Here is a 26,053-nt window from a genome sequence, read left to right on the forward strand (position 1 = left end):
TTGTTTGAATGTTCAACGCCTGCATATGTTATCTCATTCGTCACCCAAACAAGATAGAAGGGAGGAGATGGGAGAGGCGCAAAGGACAGTCTCGGAGCCTTTCTCTTTCACACACACGCACACAGGCACACACACACAGGCACACACACACACACACACACACCCTGTTTATTCTTTTCCCCATACCAAATCTGCCCTACAAACCCTTGAGTTGTCAAGACCCTGATGAGAGCACCTCCTTGAAGCCTCCTGTAATCTGCACAATGAGAACTGAGGTCTTGTGCTTCAGCATCCCCACTGCCCTGTGCCTGTAGCCATCTTTGAGCGGTGTAGTATTTACGTGCTGCTGTTCTAGAACCGGACTTCTGGGCTCAAATTCTGGCTCAGACTCTTCCAAGCCATGTGACTTAATCCCTGCATGCCTTGGTTTCTCTACCTGTAAGCGAGGACTAATAATAGCACGGTTCTCCTTGGACCACTGGGAGGCTAACAGGAATTAGCACATATAATGTGCTTAGCACAGTGCCTGACACAGAGTAAGCAATAAATGCTAGCCATTATCATAGCATTACCGCACTGTGCCCTGGACCAGAGATATCTGGGGCAGGGAGCCGGGCTTGCTGAGACCTGAATGAAACATCGAACTGGTTCACCCTCATTTCTCCCTGGACAAGCAGAGGCCAAGGGTCACATTTTATTGGGTTCTGTGCATACTTATCCACCCCCTGCCCCAGGAAGTGCTCCTCTAGAAGCTTAACTATGGCGGGCATCAGTGAGGGCTTCGTGAACGGAGGGGGAAGAGCTGGCTGTGGGGTAGGGGCAGCAGCTGGAAGCCAGGCTGGGCCTCAGGTGTGAACTGTAGAGACCTGGTGCAGGTTGGTAAGGCTTTGCTTCCCCCGCCTCTCATCTCCTCAGCAAGCCATGATTTATGGATGAACAGAATCAAACAGGACCGCGGGCTGCTGGATGCCCTGGGGAAGCTGCTTGAGAAGCAATGGACTTCTGAAGGCAAGCTCACTGGCTGCCTGGTAGGGGGAGGGTAGGTATATGCACAAGGAACACAGATACATGCACCGCAGCCCTCTCATGTAGTGCAACATGGAGACTCATCCCTAACACAGATAGTCACACACACACACACACACGCGCGCGCGCGCATGCACATGGCCAGGGCCATGGGCAAATGTCCAGTCCACTCTATCACCCATAAGGTCTGGGCTTTCAGACACTTCCTCTGGCTTGGAACTCTCGCTCCTGAGTGTTCATTTGTCCACTCACAGATTGCCTCCACTTTCCTTTCTGGGTGGAGCAGAGTAGGCGTCTTGGGAGCTCATGACCTGGGTTCAAGCACCAGCCCCATCAGTGGCCACCTGTGTAACCCAAGCAAGGCCCAGGGTGGGTCTCAGTGCTCTCCCTTCTGGTTGACGACTCCTGGTGTTGTGCTGTCAGGACTAAATGACAGCCGACATTTATTGGGGACACTTCGTGTGGCAGATACCACACCAGGTAGTCTCTGCATATCATCTCTAGAACCTTGGGTTATTAGGATTCCCCACTGATGGGGGAAGAAGCAGAGGTCCAGCAAGCCAAAGGCCCTTGAGCCTGTGCTTTCAACCATGCTACAGTGGCCTCTCTCTGGGGGGAACGAGGTCACAAGACGTGCTCTATGGCATTGCCCAGCCACACCCACTTCACTCATTCCCACAAGCCCCTGGGCCAGTCATTTCATGCTTAGAAGGCTTTGCATGATGTCTTAGTTAGGTTCCTATTGCTGTGGTAAAGACTATTATCAAAAGTAACTTGGGGAGGGAAAGGTTTATTTTATTTTACACTTTCAGGTACTACTCTATCAGTGAGAGAAGTCAGGGCAAGAACTCAAACAGGGCAGGAAACTGGAGTCAGAAACTGAAGCATAAGCCATGGGGGAATGCCGCTTACAGGCTCACCCCTTCTGGCTTGCTCAGTTTGCCTTCTTAGACACCAAGGACCATCTGCCCAGGAGTGGTACCACCCACAGTGGACTGGGCCCTCACACGTCAATCATTAATCAAGAAAATGCTCTATTGACTTGCCTGCAGGCAATCTGGATGGAAGCATTTTCTCAAGTACAATTACCTCTTCCTAGATATGTCTAGGTTTGTGTCAGGTTGACTGAATGGCTGTTCCTTAGTCTTTTCTCAAGGCACTTGACCAAATGTGGTCTTCGTTGCCTTCCATAAGCCTTTCCATGTACTGAAACTCTGACAGGTCACCATTTGAGATTCATAATTAGCTCTCTATATCCTTCCACACTGGAAAGCCTGGAGGGTTGAGACCCCAGGGCCACAATCTCTGCAGTCAAACATCCATAGAGGGGCTGTGGAGATCATTGTTAAATAAATGCATGAAATCATCCAGTTCCAGGAAAGTCCACTTCCTGAAGGAAGCCCTCCTCAAGGACACAGCAGTGTTTTCGTCCTCCAAGCTTGAACTAACTGACCTTCTGTCCCATTCCCTGTTCTTGGGCATAGATCAGTTCCTTTAACCAAAGCCATGGGGTAAAGTCTTGTATTACTGGCTCATGTAGTCCAGATCTGGTGGGCCACTGGGCCCACCAGAAATCTATACATAGGCTTGTCCCCCCAAAATTCACTCATATTTGTACTCATAGATGGTGACATGGATACTGCCTTGCCTACTACTTCCCATTAGTCTCAACCTGGACAGTCCTCTTTTCTGGAGGCCCCTTCTAGCATCCTCAGCTTGTACGCCATTGATCTCCTTACCAAATACTTTTAGCCATAGTCATTGATAGCACCAAGTCGGGTTCATACCCTTCAGCACTTCTTTGAAAGCAAATCTCTTTTTGGGGGGCATGGGGGGAGGGTGAAACAGTGTCTCACTATGTAGCCCTGGCTGTACTAGAACTCACTATGTCGACCAGGCTGCCCTTGAACTCACAGAGATCGCCTGCTTCTGCCTCCTGAGTGCTGGGACTAAAGGTGTGCGCCACCACACTCAAATGAAAGTAAGTCTCTTAGCCCATTTGACAGTGAAGGAAACTGAGGGTCAGAAGGATTCAGAGCCTGCCCCGGAGCACACAGCAAGAGAGAGGTCTTCAGGACCTGTGTCCCACGGCTCTGCTCTGTTCTGCTCTAGTGGTGCTGTGCCTTGAATCCCTCAGTGGCTAGAGGGAAAAGAGACTGAGTAAACACCAGATAAAGAAATCAGTGAAAGGGCTTGTCCTAGCTAGTTTTTTCCCTTTCTCTTATTTTTTTCCTTTCTTTCCTTTTCTTCCCTTCTTCCTTCTTTATTTCTTTCTCTCTTTCTTTTTGTCAACTTGACACAGCTAAACTCATTTAAGAAGAGGGAATCTCCATGAAGAGCAAGCCAGTAAGCAGTGTCCCTCCATGGCTTCTGCCCCCGGGTTCTTGCCTTGAGTTCCTGCCGTGACTTCTTTCAATGATGAACTGTGATACAGAACTGTCAGATAAAATAACCCTTTTCCCCCTCAAGTTGCTCTTGGTCACGTGGGGGGTTTTTTTTTGTTTTGTTTTGTTTTGTTTTGTTTTGTTTTTTAACCACAGCAATAGAAACCCTAACTAAGACATGGTTCTTTTTCAAGAACTGCCCGGAAGGAGTCAGAGCTGAGTTTCCCCAGCACTTCAGACACTCCTCTGGCATATGTTGCCTAGGGATCATCCTTCAGATGCTAGCCTGATAAAGCACCCTCAATTGATAGAGGCTCAGACTGCTTAAGAGTCCCAGGAGAAGCTGGGGGCCAGGTGCTGGAGCTGGGGTAGCTGGGAGTGGAAAGAACAGAGAGTAGTCTGAGAAGGTGCCAGGGTTCCATTACTGGTACTGATTAGGGCACAACCACTATTATACACACACACACACACACACACACACACACGAGAAAGAAAGAGAGAGAGAGAGAGAGAGAGAGAGAGAGAGAGAAAGGGAGGGAGAGAGAGAGGAGTACTGTTGGGGGTGGTTGGGTCTACGTCTGCCAGCACCTTCCCATCCTGAGCCTTCTTCCTCCCACCTGATTTTGCACTATGCTGAGCTTCCCTCAGCCCTCAGGATGACGTTCAAGGTGCAAAGCAGTGAGAGCTGGAGTCACGGCTTTCCACAGGAAGCCCCCCTCCAAATGCATGCCGAGCATACGGAAATGGGGGGCATTTACAAGTGGACAGAGCCTACCAGCCTGGGGTAGGTAATGTGGGCACGGGAAAGGTGCATTTGTGTGCTTGCATCACCTCCATTCCTTCCCCAGCCCAGGACACACCAGAAAGCCAGGAAGTGGTGAGAAGGAAAGGCAGAAGCATGGAGCCAAGCCCTGGAGCCCGAGCAGGCAGGCAAAGCTCCTCTGCTTGGCATTCAGTAGAATTTTCTGTCCTCTCTTCACTCCGAAACTCCTCCTTCCAGGCCACCCACCTTGGAGCCTGGCAGCTCTCTTCTTGCAAGGGAAAGAGAAAAGGAGATGGGTGAGAGAAGAGAAAAGGAAAAAGGAGGGGAGAGAGCCCAGCCTGCCTTTCAAAGGCAAGCTGGGTCTTGGCCCTCTCCCATGCCCTCTGGACATTGTCTCTGAATGTCCTTCAGAAAGCAGTGGAGGAGCCCGCAATACCTTGGGCCTCACCTGGGGCAAGAACAAGAGGAGGCCCGAGGGGAAGTGTTTTGGAAAGTTACAAGTAGCTGAAAATAGGGGCTTAACACAAGCAAGCTTCCTCAACCTTGACTGTAATAAAAACAGATAGTGTATGAGCGAGCCAGGGAGAGCATGCTGGCAGGGGCCGCAGAGGCCGGCTGCATGCAGACAGTTTAGAATTCAGAGGCGATGCCAAGTGAGTAAACAGCGAATGAAGGATTATCCGGATGGGCCAGAAGCCGGTCCAGCAAGAGCTGGATAGGGACATGTCAGGATCCACAAGCACTCAGACTCCTCATCAGAAGGTGAGGCCTGGCGAGCTCCAGGGTCTTATCCACGCCTCCCCTATTTCTGCTCTCTCTTCCAGCAGACGTCGCAATGGCTAGGGAATCAAGGTTCACATTTGTACTGTTGCGGGACAGTTTGTGAAATGCTGGGCAGCTTACTGAAGGTTTCACATTCATTATCACACTTAATGGAGGTCATGAGGGCATCTTCTGCCCAGTCACCTCCTCCCCCACACCACAATCACCCTCACCTCCCACAATTCCTGGCTTGGAATTGCTTTGAGTGCCGGCCTTCAGCCTCAAAAGGAAGGGAGACAGGTTATCTGTAGACGACAGAGATCTGTTAAGGCCAGAAGCCGTCAGGATCAAGGCCGTTCGGGATGGACAGGTTCAAGTGTCAGCTCCATGCAGGGTATCTAGCCAAGTTATCCAGGAACCTGCTGCTCTCCCTGCCCACCTTGTTCCCAAAGCTGATGAGCTGCCTGGGTAGCCATGAAAATGATCACATCCATCAGAGCAGCAGGGACCCAAGGAAGGAGGAGCTCACACGAAGAGCCTCTCCGGCAGGAGCGTGGAGCGGGGGCAGGATCAGGGATGTGTGATGATTAAGTACAAGCCTTGACCACTAGTTACTCCTATGAATAATGCATTGTTGTGCCTTGGCCTAAATCAGCATCTTATTGTTATTAATAATACACGGCAGCACAGAGGCTGGAGTTGGAACGCTGTGCTGTATCTCATTGGAGGATCTCAGAGCACCACACAGTTCCTCATACTGATGACTCAACTCCACCTCCCCAGGCTACAGGCTTCCTTATGGGCCAGGAAGGGCACCTGTCCTTCTCTGACTTCCTCCCACCTGAGGCTTGGAGTCACAAAGGCCACATGAGTGAGGACTCATCCATCCTGGATTTCAAGTACTCATCCAGGGTTTTGGGTGGGGGAGGGAAGGGCACTTAATCTTTGCCAGCTCAAGGGCTCTTGAAGATGCAAGATTATGTGAAGCAGCTTCCGGAGATGTTTAAGAAGGTAAGAGGTAACTAGAGAGGGCCTCCAGATATGGGAAAGAAGGAAGGAGAGACACTGGTAGGGATCTGAATCCAGCTCTGCCACTCATCAGTTGTGTGACCTTGGGTTACTCACTCCGCTCTCTGTTCTCAGCCTAGTCGCTAGAATTTAGGGTGTCTCTCCTCTGCTGCTGGTTCACTACGTCTCTGTCACAGGGCTAGAACTGAGCGACCGAGTGCTGCAGTGCTGCCCGTGGTACTGAAACAGATGTAGGACCGGCCATCCCTGTCCTTGGTGCTGAACAGTCCTCAGCCCAGAACTGTGATCTTCTCATGGTTCCTCTAGAGAAAGACTCGAGACTAGAACCTCGAAAGTACGGAGAGGCGCAGTAGCTCTACTTTCCTCTGCCGGTCCCTTCCTGACCAAGCCCCAGATGAAGACACCAGAAGACTCCAGAGCTTCTTTTCTTTAGATGGTGAGGCCCCAGGAAGTCACAAGTCTACACCCTCTTCCCTCTAGGCAATCTGCCACACTGCCTCCTGGTGGCAGTCTTGGAACTGCACCCAGAGCAGGAGCACAGAAGGTCCCCAGTGGTGGTGCAGGGTGCGCTGGGAAGGAGCGGCAGAAGGCCTGGCCCCCGCCGCCCCCTCACTACTCCTAGGGCAATCTGGCACTCTGAGCTTGCATCGTTGCCCAACACATGCACGCTCCAACTCGTCCATCCTTGTCCTAGCCTGGTTGGGCGCCTTGCTGCTCGGGTCACAGAGCAGACTGAACACCGATGACCAGAATGCACCAATCAAAACTTGCCGATTCCTTCTCCAGGTGGTGGGTAGTGTTGACTTGACAAACATCAACCTTTCCTCCCATTGCTAGGCCAGAAAACTCCTATAATTTGCTTACCTCAGGGCTGAGCCTCCATTCCCCCTCCCCCAGCCACCTAAAAGAGGACCTTCTCACAGCGCTTCCCTAGAAAAAAAGTTAGCAGATTAGGGAGGAGGCTATACCCATGAGACACTCCTGTTCTACAGGTGGGAGGTTGTTAAAGAAGCAATTGCGCTTGGTGATGCTACAGATCTGTGCTAGCCAGGCTGGCTGAAGAAACTTCCCCTAGTCACCCAAAACAAAAAGCAGGAATAAGGGGCTGGCAACAGGGCTCAGCTGGTATATATGAGTAGGTTCATATATGTACCAGGTCCTAGGTTTGATTCTCAGCACACCATAAGCTGGGAATGATGGTGCATACCTGTAATTCTGTATTCAGGACATGGAGGCAGGCGGGACTCCTGAAACCCTACCTCAGCATGAACAAACAAAAGCAAAGCAGATGAAATCACCGAAGACAATACTGAGAACTCAGAGTGGTGGAGCTAGTGAACAAATTCTCTTTCCATCCTTAAATTTCAGCTCTCTCCCAGCGTTCCAGAGACCTCACCCTCCCTCAGGTCCCTGCAAGACCATTTTCTCCCTCCGTACCCTCACCTCTCAGCTGAGAGTCACATGGATGAGACAGTAGCACCGTGCACTCAGCAATGTGTATAGCCTAAGTGTTGTCATAGCCACTGACTGAGCCTCATGACACTGAGGACTGAGGGCAGGCAGGGATGGCCTGGTTCGACCTCACAGGACTCAACACCAAGGCTCAGAGGAATAAATGGCTTGCCCTAAGTCACATTTTGAATCAGAACTCAGTTGAAGGAGGTGGGCCTGCCAGCACAGCACTTATTTCCCCACTTGCTCAAGGCTGAGTGCTGGGTCCACAGGGCTGGAAAATCCTCAGGGCTAGGAGGCTTTCTGAGGCCCTGACCCAGGCTGCCTCCCCTCTTCCTGCTCCCCAGAGACTACCAGCTGGCTCAGCTTTAAGTTGAAGTCTTGGAGTCTCATTCTAAATGTTTTTTTTTCTTCCAGGCAATTACCTCCTGCTAATTAGGAAGCAGGGCTGCCAGTCCCAGGGCCCTGGACTGACCCCTTTCTCAACCCACAGGGATGAGGGTATGTGGAGGCAATGCGTGCCAGTACTAGTCACAAACACTTCCTGGGTCAGGGCAGGTAGGGCAGTGAAGGATCAAGGAGTTTCAAGGACATGGGGAAGGGAAGTGAAGATGCTCAGAGGTAAGGGGGGAGTGAATGGGAGTGAGCCAGGAGCCCAGGATTTAGAAGCACCCTAGACACACTCATGTAGAGTAATAGAGACCTGGGTAGCAGAAGGGACCAGAATAGCTGGCAAAATATGGAATATGAGGAAGTTGGGAAGGAAAGAATGAAGGAAGGAGTCTAAGGAACTGACACAGAGACAGACAGATCTCCGTTCTTCAGAGAGGAGAAAGAAGACACCCCATAAGATGGCCAAGATTACAAAAGAGGATGGCAGAGAGGGAGACACTAGGAGACTCCAAGAGGGAGAAGGAGACAGGAAGGACAGGGAGGAAGGAGGAATCACTGGAAGAAACCCCAGGGAGGAGTGGAGAATAGGGGAGAATGACTTGGAGCAGCAGCTCCCAGAGCCCCAAGAAGGGTTATTTCTACATTCTTGTCCTTGAGCCTCCCCAATGTCAGTACCCAGCCAACCGGGCCTGCGTGCCTTCTTCCTACACAGCCACAGGTGTGGGCAGGCACAATGATCACCCACCGGCTAGCTCATGCCCCGGATGTTCCCCATTCTGGGGACAGCCAGCTGAATTTCCTCCATGCCAACCTGTAACCCCTTCCAGTGGGCTGAGCCAGGGGAGTCTCCTGGGTCCCAGTAACATGACTGGAGCACGTGGGCATGCGTGCTGCAGACTCCGTGTCTCAGCAGGAGGAATAACACACAAGGAAGTAGTGATTGGCCAAGGTCATACAGCAAGTGGGGAAGCCAGACAGAGGACTCCGGGACTTGGTCCCAGCGGGGGGTCCCATTCTCTGCTGGGCAGCAACAGCAGATGAACGTGGAGCCGGGCTGTCGGCAAATCAGACCTTGATGTGGTGGTGTATCACATGGAAAGAAGCAAGCGTAGATGGGGCTTGAAAGTGAGGCAAAAGGGGGAGGGGGCTGGGTAGGAGGACTCTGCAAAGGCAATGATGGCAGCTAACACTATGGAGTACTTACTAGGCACAGCGTGTCACTTGCTTAACACATGATGTGTGGGATCCCATTTGATCCCCATGACAACCCCATCACCCTATTCTAGTGAAGAAACTGATATTCCTAAGAGCTAACCAGTGAAATGATTCTAACCTAATGGCTAGCCAGCCATTGTCCAGAAGACCCCTCCACTATGGCATTCATTATCTGAGTTCCCAGCTCTGGTAGTTTAGGCCCCAAATGCCAACAGGGCTGCGGTTTTTCTCGCTGCACCAAAGGGAGCAGTATCATGAGGGCCCCACATTCAGTAAGTCCCATTTCTAGGCACTGTAGCCTAGGTTCTACTCTTAACTCAGCCACTCACTGCGTGACTTCAGGAAGGTCATTTCCCTTCTCTGTGGCTTGGTGCTCCCACCTTAATGCCTAAGAGTAGGGGCCAGATAACAATGACGGTTCATGTGCGCATGGTGCCAACCTGCTGATAGACACAGCTCCAGGTGGCTGACACACCAAGCTCCCCAGAGGCAGCACTGCTATCTCTATTTCACACACAGAAACGGAAGCACTTCAAGGTTAAGCTGCCGAAGGTCACAGCGTGAATCGGTACACAGCAGAACCCATCACCTGTGAGCCTACCTGAGCAGATGTGTGTGTGTGTGTGTGTGTGTACGTGTGTGTGCATGTGTGCATATGCTTGTGGAAGCCAGAGGATGACCATGGATGTTGTTCCTCAAGAGCTGTCCACCCTGTTTTTTTTTTAACATCTTTATTATTTATTTTGTTTGCAGAACACGCAGGTGCCATAGCACACATGTGGAGGTCAGAGGACAGCTTGCAGTCCTTCCACTATGTGGGCGCCAGGGTTGAACACATGATTAGGCTTGGTGGCAGGTGCCTTTCCCCATGGAGTTATGGAGCCACCAGATATACCTTTCTTTCTCTCTCTCTCTTTCTTTTTCTTTTTCTTTCTTTCTTTTTTTTTTTTTTTTGAAACAGGACCTCTCCCTGGCCTAGAGCTCACCAAGGTGGCTGGACTGGCTGGCTGGCAAGCTCAGGAATCCTCCTGATTCTTCCTCCCCAGTGCTAAGATTACAAGGGTGTGCCACTGTGTGAGGATTTTGTTTTTAAATGTGTATTTTGGGGATTGAACTCAGGTCCTTGTGCTTTCAAGGCAAGCACTTTACCAACTGAGCCATGTCCCAGCCTAGAAACTCGGCTTTTGATCCAGAGCCCCAACAGTCTGTATGCCACCCTGTACTCTCTCAGTCAATTCCTGCATCTGGCTTATCATTCTTTACCTGTTCATCGGTTCCTAATCAGTATCTACCGGGTATAGCCATGCTGGGTCACTCATGCCCACAGCATTTCAGCACCAAAAAGAGGCCAACTCTGGTATGTGTTTATGTACACACACACACACACACACCCCTCTGGACTCGGGTTGGTTTGTGAAGACCTTGTGCCATGCTACAGTGGAGGAGCACAGTCACGTGGTAGTGACGTGGGCCACCACACCCTCTCTCCTCTGCTTCCCTCTAGTGCCTGGGTGGCTGGGACGTCACATCACACACCAGCCAGCACCCTCATCCCTACTGCCTTCCTCCCTCACGCCTCTCCTCTAACAGAAGCAGGCACCTTCTCCAGGAAGGAAGCAGGCTCAGGCAGAGCCTGGCTCCCACGGCCTGAAGATGCCACCCAACTTGGGGGTGGAGAGGGAGAAAGAAGCATCAGTATGAGGCTCCGGGGGGCTTAGGGTCTATGATTCCTACCAAAGACCAAGTCTTCCTTCAGCCTGGCTTTCATAACTCTGCTTTCACAATCTTAAGGATGCCAGCCCCCCTTAGCCATTTCCAAAAATGAGACAGATGGGGGCTATGGGAACAGAGGGTTTATCCCTCACTCACAAGCAGGGCGATGGTACTGCCAGGGCGCCTCTGGCTGAGTTTTAGCTGCACTCCTCCACCCCATCCCTGGTCCCTACGCTCTCCTCCCCCTGCCCAAACATCTCAGAGTTCTGGGTATTTTTAGGCCTCAGCTGACAGGCTGTGAAATCGCTCCCTTCGCACCTCCCCAACCAGGCGGGGGCTGGAGAGGGAGGAATGAGGTTGGGGAGGGCCACATAGACAATTTATTGGGCTCCTCCCAGGCTGGCAGGTGCCAAGTAGTGAGTGAGGGGCTCCTCCCCTTTTCTCTGGATCTTCTGGCAAGACAATCCCTCCACTTTGCTTGGAGAAGAATGAAAACAGGATAGAAAGGGACCTCTACTCCATTCAGGGACTGGAGAATAAAGGGTTTATAAGGGACAGCCCTAAGCACTAACAAAGGTGCCGGGGACACCCTCTGAGTCTGAATCTGCAGCCAAACAGAGTCTAAGCACTGCCTTCTGAGAAATGGGCTGAGAGACAGACTGGCTGGGATCCTAGTAGGATAAGGGAAGCACTAGGCAGCATAGCCCAGTGGTTACCACCCAGCCTATGGACTAAGAATGAATCAAATTCTTTATCCTGATTTGTGGAGTAATCCAGCCAGGACCCTTTCGCTCTCTGGTCCTCAGTTTCCTCACCTATACAACTAGAAAACAAGGGGATACAGATGCGTGCACGCACACACACACCCACACTCACTCACACACACACACCCACACCACACACACTCATATGCATGCATGGACACATAGATTCAAATGGCAACATGTGTGTGTGTGCTGCCAGCCCCTTAGGGTAAAGCTGTTTGCCCTGGGATGACTGCTCCCAAGGGAAAGAGGAAGATATATCCAGATCCTGCTGGAAATGGGCCCCTGTACCAGGGACCATGGTCACGGAGAGGGGGTGGGAGGGTGGGGGGACTTGCCTAGTTGTCATGGAGACAGTTTAGCTCTGTTGAGACTCAGGAGCCCAGGCCTGACAGCATGAGTGTAAGTTCTGTGGTTCCTGCTATGGCCTCACCCTGGCCCAAAGGGAGAAGTGGGGTGTAGAACTAATCATTAGCGGCCCTGGAACCGCTCACCTTGGCTCCCCACCCTTCTCCAAGGGGCCTTTTCTAATGACCCCAGTGCTAGAGGGCCCTCTCAGAGCCTTTAATCATGCCCATCCACACTGACTGCCATCTGACTGCCCAATCACTGGTTTGCTAAGGTTAGGACCCAGGTCAGCTAGATTCTGAAAACTTAAGGCCTCGGGCTCAGCCCTGTTCAGGTGAGAGAATCAGGCAGGAAGACTGAGATAGAACCAAGCAGCCGTGGTCCCTAGTGAGACTCAAACTCCATTGCCAGCCTGTGGCCAAACTTCCCATCTCCCATACTGCCACACTGTTATAGATCTGTTCAAAAGGCTTCCATGACCTTACAAAAAACAAAACACAACTAGGGATGTGGCTCGGATGGTAGAATTTTTAGCTAGCATGCACAGGGCCCTGGGTTCGATCCCCGGGACTTCATAATCTAAGTGTGGCAGTATAAACCTATAAACCCAGCATTTGGGGGTCTTTGGCTATGGTAGAAGTTCCAGACCAGTCTGGAATATATGAGACCCTGTTGCTCCTCCTGTCAATTGTCCAGTTCTATTACAGAAGTCAGGCCTTTCCTAATCTGGCCCAATTTACCTTCCCAGGCCTCACTCCAGGTCACTGCTCCCTAGGGTCTCACTTCCAGCCAAGTTCAGGCACTGCTCACTCCTGCCTCGACTGGCCAAGACCCCTCAGGCCCCTGCTCCCAGTGACCAAATGCCTGGCCTGTGCCTCCTCCTGGGGCAAGCTCGTCTATGCTCTTCAATATCCAAAGCTCTGCACCCAAAGCTCTTGGTTCCTGCAGCATGACTGGAATCCCGAGTTGACTTCTAATTGCAAGTCCTCACTGGGGTGTGCTGATGATGGACACACTGTGTGCGGACAAGCGCACCTGTCACATAGCAAACAGGTCACACATCTCTGCTATCTTGAGAGTGACAGATCATTGCAGCCTCAGTGAAATCCTCCCCAAACTCTTCCACTAACGAAGTAGCATGCACGTCCTTCCGGGAGCTTCCAGAACCCCCGTCCCACACATCAATCTCTCAGAACGGGGTAATGTTGATGACAGCTGCCCTTCCATATCACGAGTGTTTACTATGTGTGAAGCTCCGGGATGACAACTTTTCTTGCCTCATCTCTCCTCATCCTCCAGTCACTCGGAAAAGAAGAAGCATCATCATGCCCATTTTACAGAGGAGGAAACTGAGGCAGCAGGGGAAGAGTGAGACAGCCACAGTTACTTCTGCAGGAGCTCCCAAGCAGGTGGGTCCAGGGCTCTGGTTTCAGCAGGTCATCCCTGGTGGCACACACGTAAGATGCCTAGCATATACTGAGGGCTCTGCAAATAAGAGGTTAATACTACAGTGCTTGGCTAATATTAGTGTTGGATTAGTAGTGGAGGTGTTGGATGAGCTGGGGAGGAATTCCTTAAGCTACATGCCCTGCAGAACACAACCTACTCCATTCCTGGAGGAAGAAACCAGGAGTTCAGAGGGGCCCTAGGTCTGTTACACACAGGGTAAGGGGTGGGAAGGACAAGGAACCCTAATATCTCACTGGGCCTAGAGACCCCATGGGATGTTTTGATGAGCAACTCCTCTAGGGGGCTCTGGTGTACTCAGATTGGGCAGAGCACGAGAGGGCCTACTCTAGCTGGCCAAGCCAGCCACAGCTCTCTGGCCCTGCTGACACTATCCCGTAGTAATGAGACGGATCCAATTTGTACCCAGAGCCCCACCGGGAGCAGCTGCCGCGGCAGGGTTTGAAGTAATTTAATTGGACACATTAGCCACACAGCTCTCTCCTCTACTCCCCTGTTTGGGGCTTCATGCAGGCACCCCTTTCTCACTTATCCAGCCCTGGCAGGAAGCAGGCGTGCACACCGTCAGCTAGAAGAGACTCACTGGCACCCCTCTTCCCTTTTTACTGGGGTTCCTGGAGGTGCAGTAACCAGAGGCCCCCTTTTGCTGGTGCCAACAGTAGCTGTGCAAGCTACTGAAGCCGAGACTGAGACCCTCCCTTCTGTCTCCTCCGGGGGAAGAACAGGAACACCCCTTTCTCTCCATCAAGCAGCCCCAAAAGCCCTCATCCTTCCCAACTCCAAGGACACAGAAGGAGCAGGGCCAGAAGCATAATGCTGTTCTGACAATATGTTTGGCTCTGTCACTATCAGGGTAACTATTGACACAGGGGACAGTCCTTTTCTTAGGGTCTTGAGCAGGGGTGCAAACACACATGCATAGAATCAGACAGAGTCACCAACACACAGATGGGTTTCGTTTAACTCAGCTAGACACACACACACACACACACACACACACACACAGACACACAGAGCCATACGGCATCAAGGTAATCTTGTATCTGTAGACGGAATACCCATGATCATCCCTTGTCCACACCCATGCATGCTTACAGCTAGGTGAGGCCCTGCTCCCTGAAGATGGAAGCCTCAGAGGTGGCCAGGTTGGCAGGTTGAGGGTGTGGCAGGGGGCAGGCAGGATCCCTAGAGAGCCCACACCCTGCCAGGCTGAGTACAGGGCCAGGGGAGGGGCCCTCCCCAAAGCTTTCCGTCACAGTTCCCCATGCACCTCAATGCACCTTGCTATGAATACACTCATTAGCTGCTGTTTACAGCGGGCAGGGCACTCGGCATTCGGATGAGCACAGCTATTACGGTCAACCAGCTGCCGCCCGCACACGCACACACGTAGGTACACACAGTCACCAAGCTTCTACCACCACCCTGTCTTCCCCTTCCCCCTCACTCAAGCCCCGCGTGCTCTCTCACGTGGATATACCAATTCCCCAAACATCCCAACCCACCGTATAACTCAGTCTCAGGCCCAATCACCTGGGGCGACACACCTTTCCCAAGGGTCCCTTCCAGGTAGAAGCTGCCAAGCCTTTCTGAGTAGCCAATGAGCCAGCCCACCTTCCGACTGATGGGTTGGAATGCAGGCATAGACATTGGGCTCTCTCCAGCCCTTTCCACAGGTCCTATGCTGTCTGCCAACTCTGTTCCAACCCTTGGGAATTCTGCTGGGTGAAACAAAGCCTGGCCCTCCAGAGGCAAATTGGACAGAGCCCAGCAGGGCTACCCCCTGCTGCCTGAAGGTCAGCACCTCCATGTCCATGGAACTGGCACAATTCACTTGGCACCACTGGCTGGGGTTCCCTGGCAAGGTAGAAGGGTACCCAGGCTTAGCCTGGCACAGGCTGGTTCCGGCACATGGCCAGAGCAGTAACTGCCCCGACAGAGAAAGCTGACCTCATTGGCCACGAGGCCACCTGCGGGCACTGACCATGGAATGGGGACTACACACAGAGATGTCTGTGCCCACCTGGGATAGCGCAGTGTCTCTGAGGAGCCCATGAAACCAACTCCTGCTCCTCCACTCAGGACTGAGCCTCCCAGCCAGCACATGGCCCCCTCAGCAGCTACTCCCCTGCTGTTCTGGGCCTCACTCCCCTGGGGGAAGCAGTTATTGAAAACGGTCCATCAGATTCAATAAGAATTCAAAGTCCCTGAGAGAATAGGGGGGGTGGGTGGAGAGTGGGGGTAGCTAGGAGAGGACCACATGCTCCTCCTTTGCCCTTCCCCCATGACATGCTTCAATATCAGGGCTGCAGGGCCCTTGCTCTGTTGCCCTTGGAGCCTGCGGGTCAGCTAGGACCAGGACCAACTGCCCAAAGACCTCTCTTTGCTTACTTGGTGTCCACCTGATCCTCTGCCTCCTAGTTTTCCTCCTGCCCCTCCCCACCACCTCTCACAAGCTGGCCTGTCATTGCCACCATGAGCCAACCTTCTCTGGCACCCCAACCAGCAAGGAGAGGCTTCAGGATTATCTCTTTTCTCAATCTCTGGGTTCGTAAACACCTAGCCCGAGGGTCAAGCTGTCTCTACAAGGTCCCAAACCAGCACAGACCAGAGTCAGTGAGAGGCCTGTCTCCACAGCAACTCTATAGCTTAGAGGGGCTCCTATACCCAAAGGTCATCCCCTCCCAGCCCAATGTTAGACTTACTCATCCTCAGACCCTTTCTCTGCCATACCTGTTGGAGGGAGTAAGTGTTCTGGAGTACTGACCTCGGCCCCAAGCCCCGAACACTGGCATGACAGCAAATGGAGTCTGTGTACATGGGGTCAGCTAGGCGAAGAATGTCATTTGGAGAGCAGTTGTCAGGGAAATTGTGGGGTAGTCTGGCTTTGTTGGGTATTCTATACCCAGCCTTGGCTCTGCCGCTATCCATGGTCCTCATACCACAAAAAACTGAATCTTTTCTTTCAGCCTTATTTCCAGCCTCACACTAATCCCTTCATCAGACTCTGCCCAGGGAGCAGATAGGTAGATTTAGACAATTACTTGCCATGTCAAGGCCCTCTGCCCTATATGATATATATGTATATGTGTACATATATATGTATGTATATGTATCCCTTTGCCCCTAAGGAATGACCTGCCTAATGGAGTGTCTGTAGGGGACAGAGCCAACTAACAGGTGGGACAGATAGAGGCTTCAGGCACTGCTGTCCAGTGGGATTAACAAAGTCCCAGAAGTCTGGTGACGGAGTAGAAAGATCTCAGAACCTGACCTCTCTCTCCCAGCCCTTCTCTCTCTAGTCTTGCTCACTAGCTCACCGCAAGGTCACTTCTCCCTCCCTCCTCCTTCCCATGGCCATCCTGCCTGTCCTGCCTGCCCACTGCAACGCTGACCCCTGCAGGCCTGCTGAGGCCCTGCCCAGCTTGGGGATAGGCAGTCCGAGAGGCAGACTAAGGAGGCAGGCCAGGCCAGCTTTGGGAGGCAGAGGAGGAAGGACAGGAAGGAGAGAGCAGAGGAGGCTGCAGGTAGGGCTGAGGTGGCTGGCAGTCTGGAGCGGGAGCTCATGGGGGACACGGGAAGGAACAGGTCTGCATTCTCCATCCGGCTCCCCTTCTCTTCTGCCACTCCTTTCTTTATAACACAGGAAGAACAGTAGTGCCCGGGGGCCAGGGACCAGGTGGGAAGGGAGGAGCAGCCATCGGGTAAAGTCTTAGTCTTAGGATGAGCCCTCTGGGGACTAGTAGAGTGAGTGAGCCGAGGGAGAGAGAGTACCATAGGAACCCTCAGGAACTGGCCCGGGGCACGAGGAGCAGAAGAGGATAAGGTATCTTTTATTTAGTTATTTATTTAATAAGGCGACAATGGGCCACAGGTGTTCCTGAGAAGATGGATGAGGAGACCAGGCTGTAAGAGGTACTGGCTCCTGTGGGACCAGAGGGGAGATGAGGGACTGGTCTGAGTCACACAGGAATTAATTTGCATATCTCACTCCTACCTGGTGCCAGGCAAAGGGGAATAGTGGGTGGTTAGAAATGGGGGACATAGGGCCCTAACTGTGGGTAACAGAGTCGGGGAGACCTTGAATAAGCTGCTAGGGATGGGAGCCTCACATGGAGCTTTGGGGGTTCTAGGAAGTGGGCAGTGATACTAAGGGTCACAAAAGGCCCCCAGAGATCCCAAAGGAACAGGAACCAATCATACCCTACCCGCTACAACCTATTTTTAGTTCTACCAGCCCAGTGCCCACACAAGAAAGAAGAAAACCTCACCAGCTTCCTTCACAGTCAGAACCAACCTTGCCACAGGCATTGGTGGACCCTGCAGTTTCAAGGGGGCAAGACGGGCAAGCAGGAAGGGAAAGGTTCAGGGACGGCCAGGCTGTCAGCAACAGCTGTGGAATCCAGGCCCTTTGCCCAGAAGATGCCAAGCACATCAAGTTGGCCTCTGTGGAGAGGGCAGAGGTACTTAGAGGAGTGGTAATGTCACGGTGCCAAAGTATTAGAAGGGTACTAGTGGGTGGGTGAACCCACGGCCCCAGGCCAGTGGCCTCACAGCAACGGAGACTATCCCCACTGCACTCCCTTCCATCCTCATTCCTGATCTGAGCTCTGAACTTGGCTGCTCGGAATGAACCAAGCACAAGGATGCCCCTGCCCTTGGTCCAAATGCAGGAAGCTGGCTTTCCCTGAGGAAAAATGTCAGGGTAGGTGACCTGGGTTCAGACAGATGAGGGAACGGCCCCTCAAAGGTAATGTCCCTTCAGTCCACACCTAGAGGACGTTCAGAGAAGGACATGACACTCCAGAGGAGACTGAGTCTCAGACCCAAGTCCTGAGTGAGTACAATGTCTGCCACCCAGTAGGTCAACATCAGTGGACTTGAAGTGCCCTTTGAGAGAAAACAGCAAGTGTGGATTGGGCACAAATGGGCAAAGCCAGTGTCCACCAGCTTGCTGTGCAGAGCATTAGGGCTTGAGTCCCCTTCTGTGGAGGGTTTCAGGGTTGATCTTTCTCACAGCACCTGCTTTCCCCAGGGACCACAGCGGGGAACCCAGAGACTCTTGTAGGAGTGGGTCTTAGGCTGGAGCCACCCCCCTCCCCAGCCTTGGAGAGCAGTCCAGAAGCAGAGACCCCGGAGCCCAGGAGGCTGAACTAGCAGAAGTGGGGGTAGGGGGCTTCTTCTGGGTCTGGGCTTTTTCTGGTATCCCAGGTGGGAGCTGGAACCTGGACAAGAGCTGCAGGGGACCTGCCTACAGGTGGGCACTGCGTGGGGGAAGCGTCAGGAGCCAAGGAGGAAATGGCAGAGCAATTTCCCGAGGAAGGAGGAGAGATTCCTGGCTTGGGCTCTAAGGATGCCAGAAGGATGCTAAGCCAACAGTGGGCTCCCAGGCCACTCCCTTTCAGAAAGGCAAAGGGGTGCGGCCCCTTTCCCTTCCCTCCCTGGTAGGACTGGAGTGAGTTTGGTGTTCTTTGAGTCCCCCTCCCCAAGCCCAGGAGAACATTGCCCGGCCACCCCCATTGTCATCAGCCGCTGAGAATTCTCTTCAGGTACCCCTGCCTCCCTTTCACCGCTCCTGCGGTTCCCCACCCCCCAGAAGCCTCTATCCCCTGCCGCTGCACCAGATTCCCACTTGCCCCCTGGAGCCCTCTCAATTCACAGTTGGCACCGCAGATGACACTCCGTTCCTCTGTGCTCACAATCTTGGCCCAAAGATCCTCCTTGCCCCGAGGTCCCCAAACATTGACGTCCCCAGGGCACCGGTGTTGGGGAGCAGGGGGTACCTCTGAAGGCACTGCCCGGCTACCACGGGGACAGCAGCTTCTCGCTCCGCCACACACGTTGTCCTTGGGCTGCTGGGGGGTGGGGGGGAGGTCCTTGTGGGGACACTGCGAACCCGGCCCCGGGCATCCAACCTAGCAACGTCCCGACTGCGGGGTCTGAGTCTGAGTCTCTGCCGCTAGAACCCACGCCCCCGGGGCTGGGATGACCCTGGTAGGAAGGGGTGCAATTCGTGAGGCTCCAGCCGACAGCAGCCCTAGGCTGGAGCTCCGAGACGGCGACCAGGCGCTGCAGCCATCCTGCCCGCCGGTGCGGGGCGCCCCAGCCCGTGCGGGGCGCCCCAGCCCGCGCGGGGCCGCACTTACCTGGGCTGGCCGCCTCCGGGTCCCGGTACATGGTCCCCTCGTCGCCGGCTCCCTCCGGGCTCCTCAGAGCCGCCTGCGGCCGCGCGCTGCTCTGCCGCCGCTGCAGGGCATGGGGCCGGGCGACCCCCGGGGGCGGGTCCGAGGGCGGGGGCCGCGCGGGCTGCACCGAGCCGCGGAGCCGGGGAGCGGGGGCCGCCCGCCAGCCCTCCCGGCCGCCCGCGGAGCACGCTGCCGCCGCCGCCGAGTCGCGCGGAGCCTCCTCCCTCTGGCCTGCGCGCCGCGTGTGCGCGCCGGAGCGTGTGTGAGTGTGTACGAGGCGGAGTGTATGTGTGTGTATGTATGTCTGTGTGTGTGTGTGCGTGCGTGTGTGAGTGTGTGTATGTGTGTGTGTGCGCCCGGGGCACCGCCGGCGCCGCCCGCCCGCCGCCGAGCGCCACGGCCACTGTCACTGCTGCGCCCACTGCCGGCCGCGCGCTGCACTGCAGCCCTGGACTGGCCGCCGCCGCCCGGAGCCGCCCCGAGGGCACGGCCGCCGCCCTGCACACCCCAAGAGCTCACGAAGCCCCGCCTGGAAGGGCCGCGGAGCACCACGGCTAGGTTCGTCCAGGCTATGGAAGACGTGACCCACTCGGCCCGTGCGCCACGGGTGGCGGTGGACTCGCAAGCCGCAGGGTCGCCCAGATGGCCACCTCCTCCGAGGTGCCCTCTTGACTCCATTCCGAAAGGCGTGGAGATCCGCCCCGGGTTTTCCGCTCGGTGGCCACTCGAGGGCGTTAGCTCTGGACTCGGGAAAGCGGAGGACCAGGGAAGAAGGGTTGGTGGGTATCAAAACCAGGAGTGGAGTGTGTTACCAGCGCTGGGCCTCGGTCTGACAGTCTTGCCTTTCTCAGTGCTGGTGCGCTGCAGGAACAGATAGGACTAGAATCTCCATCTTCCGTGGGGTACTATGTATCGCAACCTTTCCCACCTCTTCCAGCACCGTGAGAAGAGAAATCAGCTGTTCATCCCCTATTCATTCCTTTCTCGACCCTGTTCTCCCGGTCCTCCCCTTTCCCTTGACCCAGTGGACCCCAAATAGAAAGGAAATCCCCTTCTCCTGTCAACCTTGAGGATTTCTTGGAGCGCTCTCTGCTATCTGCTCTTTGTATCTGTTTAACATTTTCCAAATCTGACGAGCTCTGGGACAATTTGATTCTGGGGCAGGAAAGAGACAGACAGAATCGTGCCTCAAGAACTTTAAAGGCCCAGGGCCGAACCATGGGGATCAGGTACCAGACCTCCTTACACACACACATCTTTACACGTCTCTGCTCCCAGTACACAGAAGCATACGAACAGCCTAGCTCATAAAAAGTCGCAGACCCTGTCCACCATGCAGGTGCCCCTACCCTGCCCTGAAAGGGGTGGGTACAAATGGCAGCATCCCTCCTTCCATGCAGTTGACAAGTGAACCAGGCTTTCCAACACTGAAGGTTTCTGCTCTCAGAAAACCACCTAGCTGGCTTCATACTGTGTGTGTGGCTCATGCCCTACCATACCTTCAGCTCCTTTGTGGTACAGACAATCAGCATCCACTGGGACAAATTTTTGTTCCAAGTGTCCCTCAGTGTGTGTGTGTGTGTGTGTGTGTGTGTGTGTGTGTGTGCATACACATGCACACACACACACCATTCCCTGGAACTTACATGGAGATTACCCTCCACACACACACACACACACACACACACACACACACACACACCATTCCCTGAAACTCACATGGAGATTACCCTCCCCACACACACAGACACACACATACAGACACACACACACAACACACATTCACCTCCTCCCACAGCTTTTCCGGTTGAGAAATAGATAAGGAAATTCCCCCAGCAAACCTTCTCCAAGATTGTTCCGGTGGAAAACAGATTTCCTGGGATTGAATATTCTAATTAAAAATGGAAGGGGAAGAAAGGCGTGTGTAGGGTAGGGCCTGTAATTCTGCAGTGCCCAGAAATCTCGGCCCTCCTCCTGAGGTCAAGGGCTGTTTTGTTCCACATCCTGCAGCCATCCTCAGTCGCTTGCAGCCAAGAAGCCAGGAGCTAGTCACAGCCTGGGGGACCCTGAAAACCCTAGGGAGCCAAGCCAGTAGGCTAAGGTCTCCAGCCTTCCCTCATCCTCCTTCCGAATCCATCTGCCTCTCAGGACCTAATAGAGTGAAGAGTGCACGGCCCCTGACCCCTATCCCAGCCATCAGTGGGTACACAGGAAAGGCCCCTCTGGAGAAATCTTCCTACTCCAGATCCCTCCCACCCTCCTAAGAGAGAGGTGGGGGTGGGGGCAGCATAATCCCTTCCATTGTAATTCGACATGATTCCCCACCCCCCCGCTGGGCATCTGGAAGCTCCCAGTTTCTCAAAGCTGGTGAAGAGGACTTCTGGAAGATGCCCCAAGCCACCTCAGGTGACAAATGGTGAAGGTCAAGCCCCTAGAGGAGACCCAGGAGCCAAAGCTCTGAGAGTTCACAACCCAGGGTGTTGCTAGGGGACCTGGAGAAGTCCTTGCTTTAATTCCCAGATTTTCGCCTGCGATTCTGAGCTCCATGAGAAGCTTCTTCCATTTGCTCCCATCTCAGGGCTTACAAATAAAACTTCATTCTCTCTCAGCAGGCATGGATAGCCACTGCTTCAACACAGTGGAGATGGACAGTCCCCAGACACGCTAGATAAAAACCTCAAGAGATGGCTTTGTGCAAACAAGGCTCCAGGGCATTGTGGGTTTTGGTTTATTTCTTTTTTATTTTTATTTTTTGAGTACTGGGCACTGAGTCCAGGGCCTTGTTCTCACGAGGGAAGTAATCTACTATTAAGCTAAATCTTGAACCCCCTAAGACTTTGAAAACCCCTTTTCTGTGGGTCTCAGGGGAAGCAGCTGCATTGGAAAGAGGATGAAATGCACATGCATGTGGCTCTGCCGTTCATAGCTGTAGTTAGCCTGCACGGACACATGTCTCGGGGTCTTGGTTTCTTCATTCTGCACGAGGATCGCAATACTTGTTTCTTTGTTTACTGTAACATTAAATGTGATACCATTAACGATACTTGAAGCATCTGATTTATTCTTGATATTGATTCCTATTTTTTTTTTATTCTTAAGAGAGATGCTGTACACGCTCCATTCTCATGTTTTGCTTGTTGAAGAAATCATTTCAGAAGCAGTCTAACCTCAAACCATTTTGCTGCATTTGAAGGCTCCTCTCTCCTGCTGGAGTAGCCCGAGAGCCCAGTCAGCTGGGAGTTGCTGCCTTCTGAGCACTCCCAGGGACTAGGCAGAGGCAGGAAATGGAGTTTACTGGAGAGCTCAGGTCCTTGGACAAAGAACCCAGGAGACTGTGAATTACCCCCACCCTGCCATCAGGCCCTGCCTCCTCTTAGAAGAGGTCCTGGGCCTCTGGAGGGGCCTTTAGGAGAGGCCCTTTCCTTCCATGACGCTGCTGGGTGGGCCCCTGTGTCCTGGGTTCCATGACGTGGCAAGAAACATTCACAGCGCCTAGTTCCCCAAGGATTGGCTTTGCTGCATGCCTTAGACCCCTCAGGCCTGTTTCCCATCTGGCACAGTCATTGAAATCAGGTGTCCTGGGTCAGCTGCAGGCTGAGAGTAGGAGCAGGGAGGGACATTTCGTCCCTCTGGAGCAGATGCCAGGCCTCCACTCTCCCAAACAGGGCCCCCGAGGCCACCTGGCTGTGTTGCTAGGCCACGGCATGGAGGCAGGGCTCCTGGGTCCACCAGATTCTTCCCTGGCATGATATCCGTACTGCTGTTTCCCTACAGCTCCTGTCCCCTCACCCCCACCCACCAGACTACAGGATGAATTATTAATAAAAATGCTGATGAAGCTGTTTGTGTGTGCATGTGACAGAACAAACATACCTCTCCCCTTGTCACCATCCATGTGGCAACAGATTCAGACGGGGCATTGGCCTGATCCAGCAGTGACAGACTGAGACCAGCTAGCAAAGCTACATCAGAGCCTATACAATGTGCTAGGCCAGCCAAAATCACTTGTCCCATAGTCCTATCCCCGCCCCCAGCCAGCCCCTTCCTCCTATGCAGAGACCCAAAGTCTGGAGTGTATAAAAGTGTAGGATTAACAGATTAGCCAGGTGTGGTGCTGAATGCCTGTCATCCTAGCACTTGGAAGATTGAGGCAGGAGGATCAGGAGTTCAAGTTTAGCCTGAGCTATAAAAGATACTGTCTCAAAAGAACAATAAACGAATGCCATCACCCTGAAGGGACAGGACAGTAAGGCCATGGCAGCTATCACCACGCTTGTCTCACATAAAGAGGTGCAATCAGTACTTCTGGATTTCCTACCCATGTCCAGCCCTGTGCCTCTCCTACCATGAAACAAAATTTCTGTCCTGTGCGCTGCTCTGCCTCTGTTTCTCTAGTTGCTAGCCATTGATCACTTACTGGGTATCTTTGGGCCTTGATTTCCCCATCAGGGCTAAAAATAGTACTGCAGAGATGTCAAAAATACACTGGCAAGATGTCTTTCCTGGCTCGCCAGTGGTGACCCCAAAGCATCAAGAACCTGACCCCGGCTGATCTCTCCATAGCTGCAGGCACTCAAGAATCCCCCAGGCTTTTGCCAGCCCAGAAGCTTTCTCTTACCAGAAGTCCCTCCTCCATATCACCTGGCCTCCCATGTGTTTCTCCCCATCTTGATTCTCTCTCTCTTTTTACATTTTTTAAAACATTTATTTTTATCTATTTGTGTGTGTGTGTGTGAGTGTGTGTGTGTGTGTGTGTGTGTGTGTGTGTGTGTGTGTGTATGCACATGCCAAGGCTTGTGGGAGTCAGTTCTCTCCTTCCACTGCGCGAGTTCCCAGGACCAAGTTCAGCTCACAGGGTTTGGTGGTAGGTCCCTTTCCTTGCTATCTTGTGCTCCTGTCTCTCTTTTCTCCGTCTTCCTCCTGATAGCCATCCTTTCTCCACTCAGCTTTTGTAGCATCTGCCCCCAGAGCTGAAAACAGGTGGCCTTCTTCTAGTCACCTCCTCCGGGGACAGCTACAGCCTTAGAGGGAAGCTTGGTCTCAGCCTCTTTGTTGATTCTTGGACTGCTCCAGGCCTCTAAGACTGACTGAGGCCCCTTGGAAACTCCTCTGTTCGCCGATGCCAAACTCAGGGAGCTGGGGTAAGACCCTCAATTCTTCCAAGACTCTGTTTATCATTCTGTGCCGTAGGGATGGTGTTTGGCCATCTTGATAATGTCTCATCTCCCTAGGAAAAAATGCAGAGAGAGATACAACATTTTGCTTATCAGTAAGTGTGTGGTCTAAAGTTTCCAGAAAAAGCTCCCTTGTCCTGAAGCTCTACAAGGTGGCTTCCAACAGCCTTGGCCCACTTCTTTGCACCCCTTGCCCTTCCTATGATGACTCTGGGTTATGAGAGAGGTGGGCTAGGGAATCTATTCCTAAAGTGTTAGCCTTTGCGGCCTCTCCCTTCAGCACTGCTGTGGCTGGAGCCAGCCTGTCTGCAGCTCAGACTGATGTTTTAATCCTTCTTGGAACCCATTGAACCGGCTTCACCTGCCTTTCAAGGTATTTAAAGGTTCTTTGACCAAATGCTTTTTGATCCTCCATTGATGGGAAGCAAGCAGAGGCTCTTTCGCCAGCTGCCCCAATCCCCCTACATGATTAGTCTCTAAGAGCTCTTTTTGATATTGCAGAAACCGTCTGTGGTTTGTTCAAAGCCCTAGCTCCTGCCACTACCTCCTCCAGAGAACCAAGCTGGTCAGCTCCAGCCTCTACCGCCCATACCCAGTGATGGCCTAGTTAACAGGGGCCTCCCAGTATCAAACTCCTACCTAAACTGCTTTGGGACCCCAGCCCCAGCCAGGCTGATGGAGAATAAAGTCCGGCTCCTCCCAGGGAGCACCCTGGAGTCTGGATAGGATGGATAGGGGTGAGGAATTAGTGGCCCCTAGACTTCAGAGGACCATGCCTCTGCTTCTACACCCTGAGGATAGACAAGCCGGAGGGCCCATGGGTTCTCTAGACCCCTTTTCAGGGTCTGGTTAATGAGATATCTTAGCTTGATGATGAGAGGGGGAAACGGAGGCTCTGAGTCCCAGATTCCGGGTTCCCTGTGTGAGAGGACAGAAAATAGAACATATCATCTAGCGTCTTCACCTTTCCGCCCTCCCCAGCCTCCTTCAAGGCTGCGGCATTTAGTGTATCCCAGGTTGGCCTTGAACAGGCTGTGTAGTCAAGGATGACTGCAGACTTCTGACCCTTCTGCCTCTATCATTCAAAGTCTCGGGTAACAAGCACCTGTAAGCCAGGTTTGCGTAGTGCTGGAATGGAATCAGCTAGGCAAGCACTTTATCAGCTGAACTACATACACTCCCAGTCCCATCCCAAGATCTCCGTGCTCCAGCAGTGGACAGGTGCCGCTCCACTGGGCCTAGATCCAAAGCTGGGGAGGGCCAGGGGTTTGGGAGAGAGACCAGGTACCTTTGCTCCTAATAGTGGAGAATCTGTAATGGCCCAGGTTGGGGCCCTGGACAGACACTTCTCAACTGGAGCCCAGAGAGGAGCGTCCTT

The 26,053-nt window shown here is 53.2% G+C and overlaps 1 protein-coding gene across 8 annotated transcripts in view; it reads right to left on the reverse strand.

Moving 5' to 3' along the window:
• Syt7 (synaptotagmin 7) overlaps nt 1-19,881 on the reverse strand; it is a 58,301-nt gene extending 38,420 nt beyond the window's left edge. For 2 of the 8 annotated variants that reach the window (XM_085693608.2, XM_085693607.2), the window contains exon 1: nt 19,463-19,881. In XM_085693608.2, coding sequence (XP_085549734.1) covers nt 19,463-19,493 — 31 coding nt within the window. In that variant the 5' untranslated portion in view covers nt 19,494-19,881. The remainder of the gene's footprint in view (nt 1-19,462) is intronic. The other 6 variants (XM_085693614.2, XM_085693613.2, XM_085693609.2 and 3 more) reach the window with 5 other exon arrangements.
• Between the last annotated feature and the right edge of the window lie 6,172 nt (nt 19,882-26,053).

The sequence above is a fragment of the Myodes glareolus genome, chromosome 7, assembly GCF_982192425.1.
Source record: "Myodes glareolus chromosome 7, mMyoGla1.1, whole genome shotgun sequence".
Taxonomy (NCBI): domain Eukaryota; kingdom Metazoa; phylum Chordata; class Mammalia; order Rodentia; family Cricetidae; genus Myodes; species Myodes glareolus.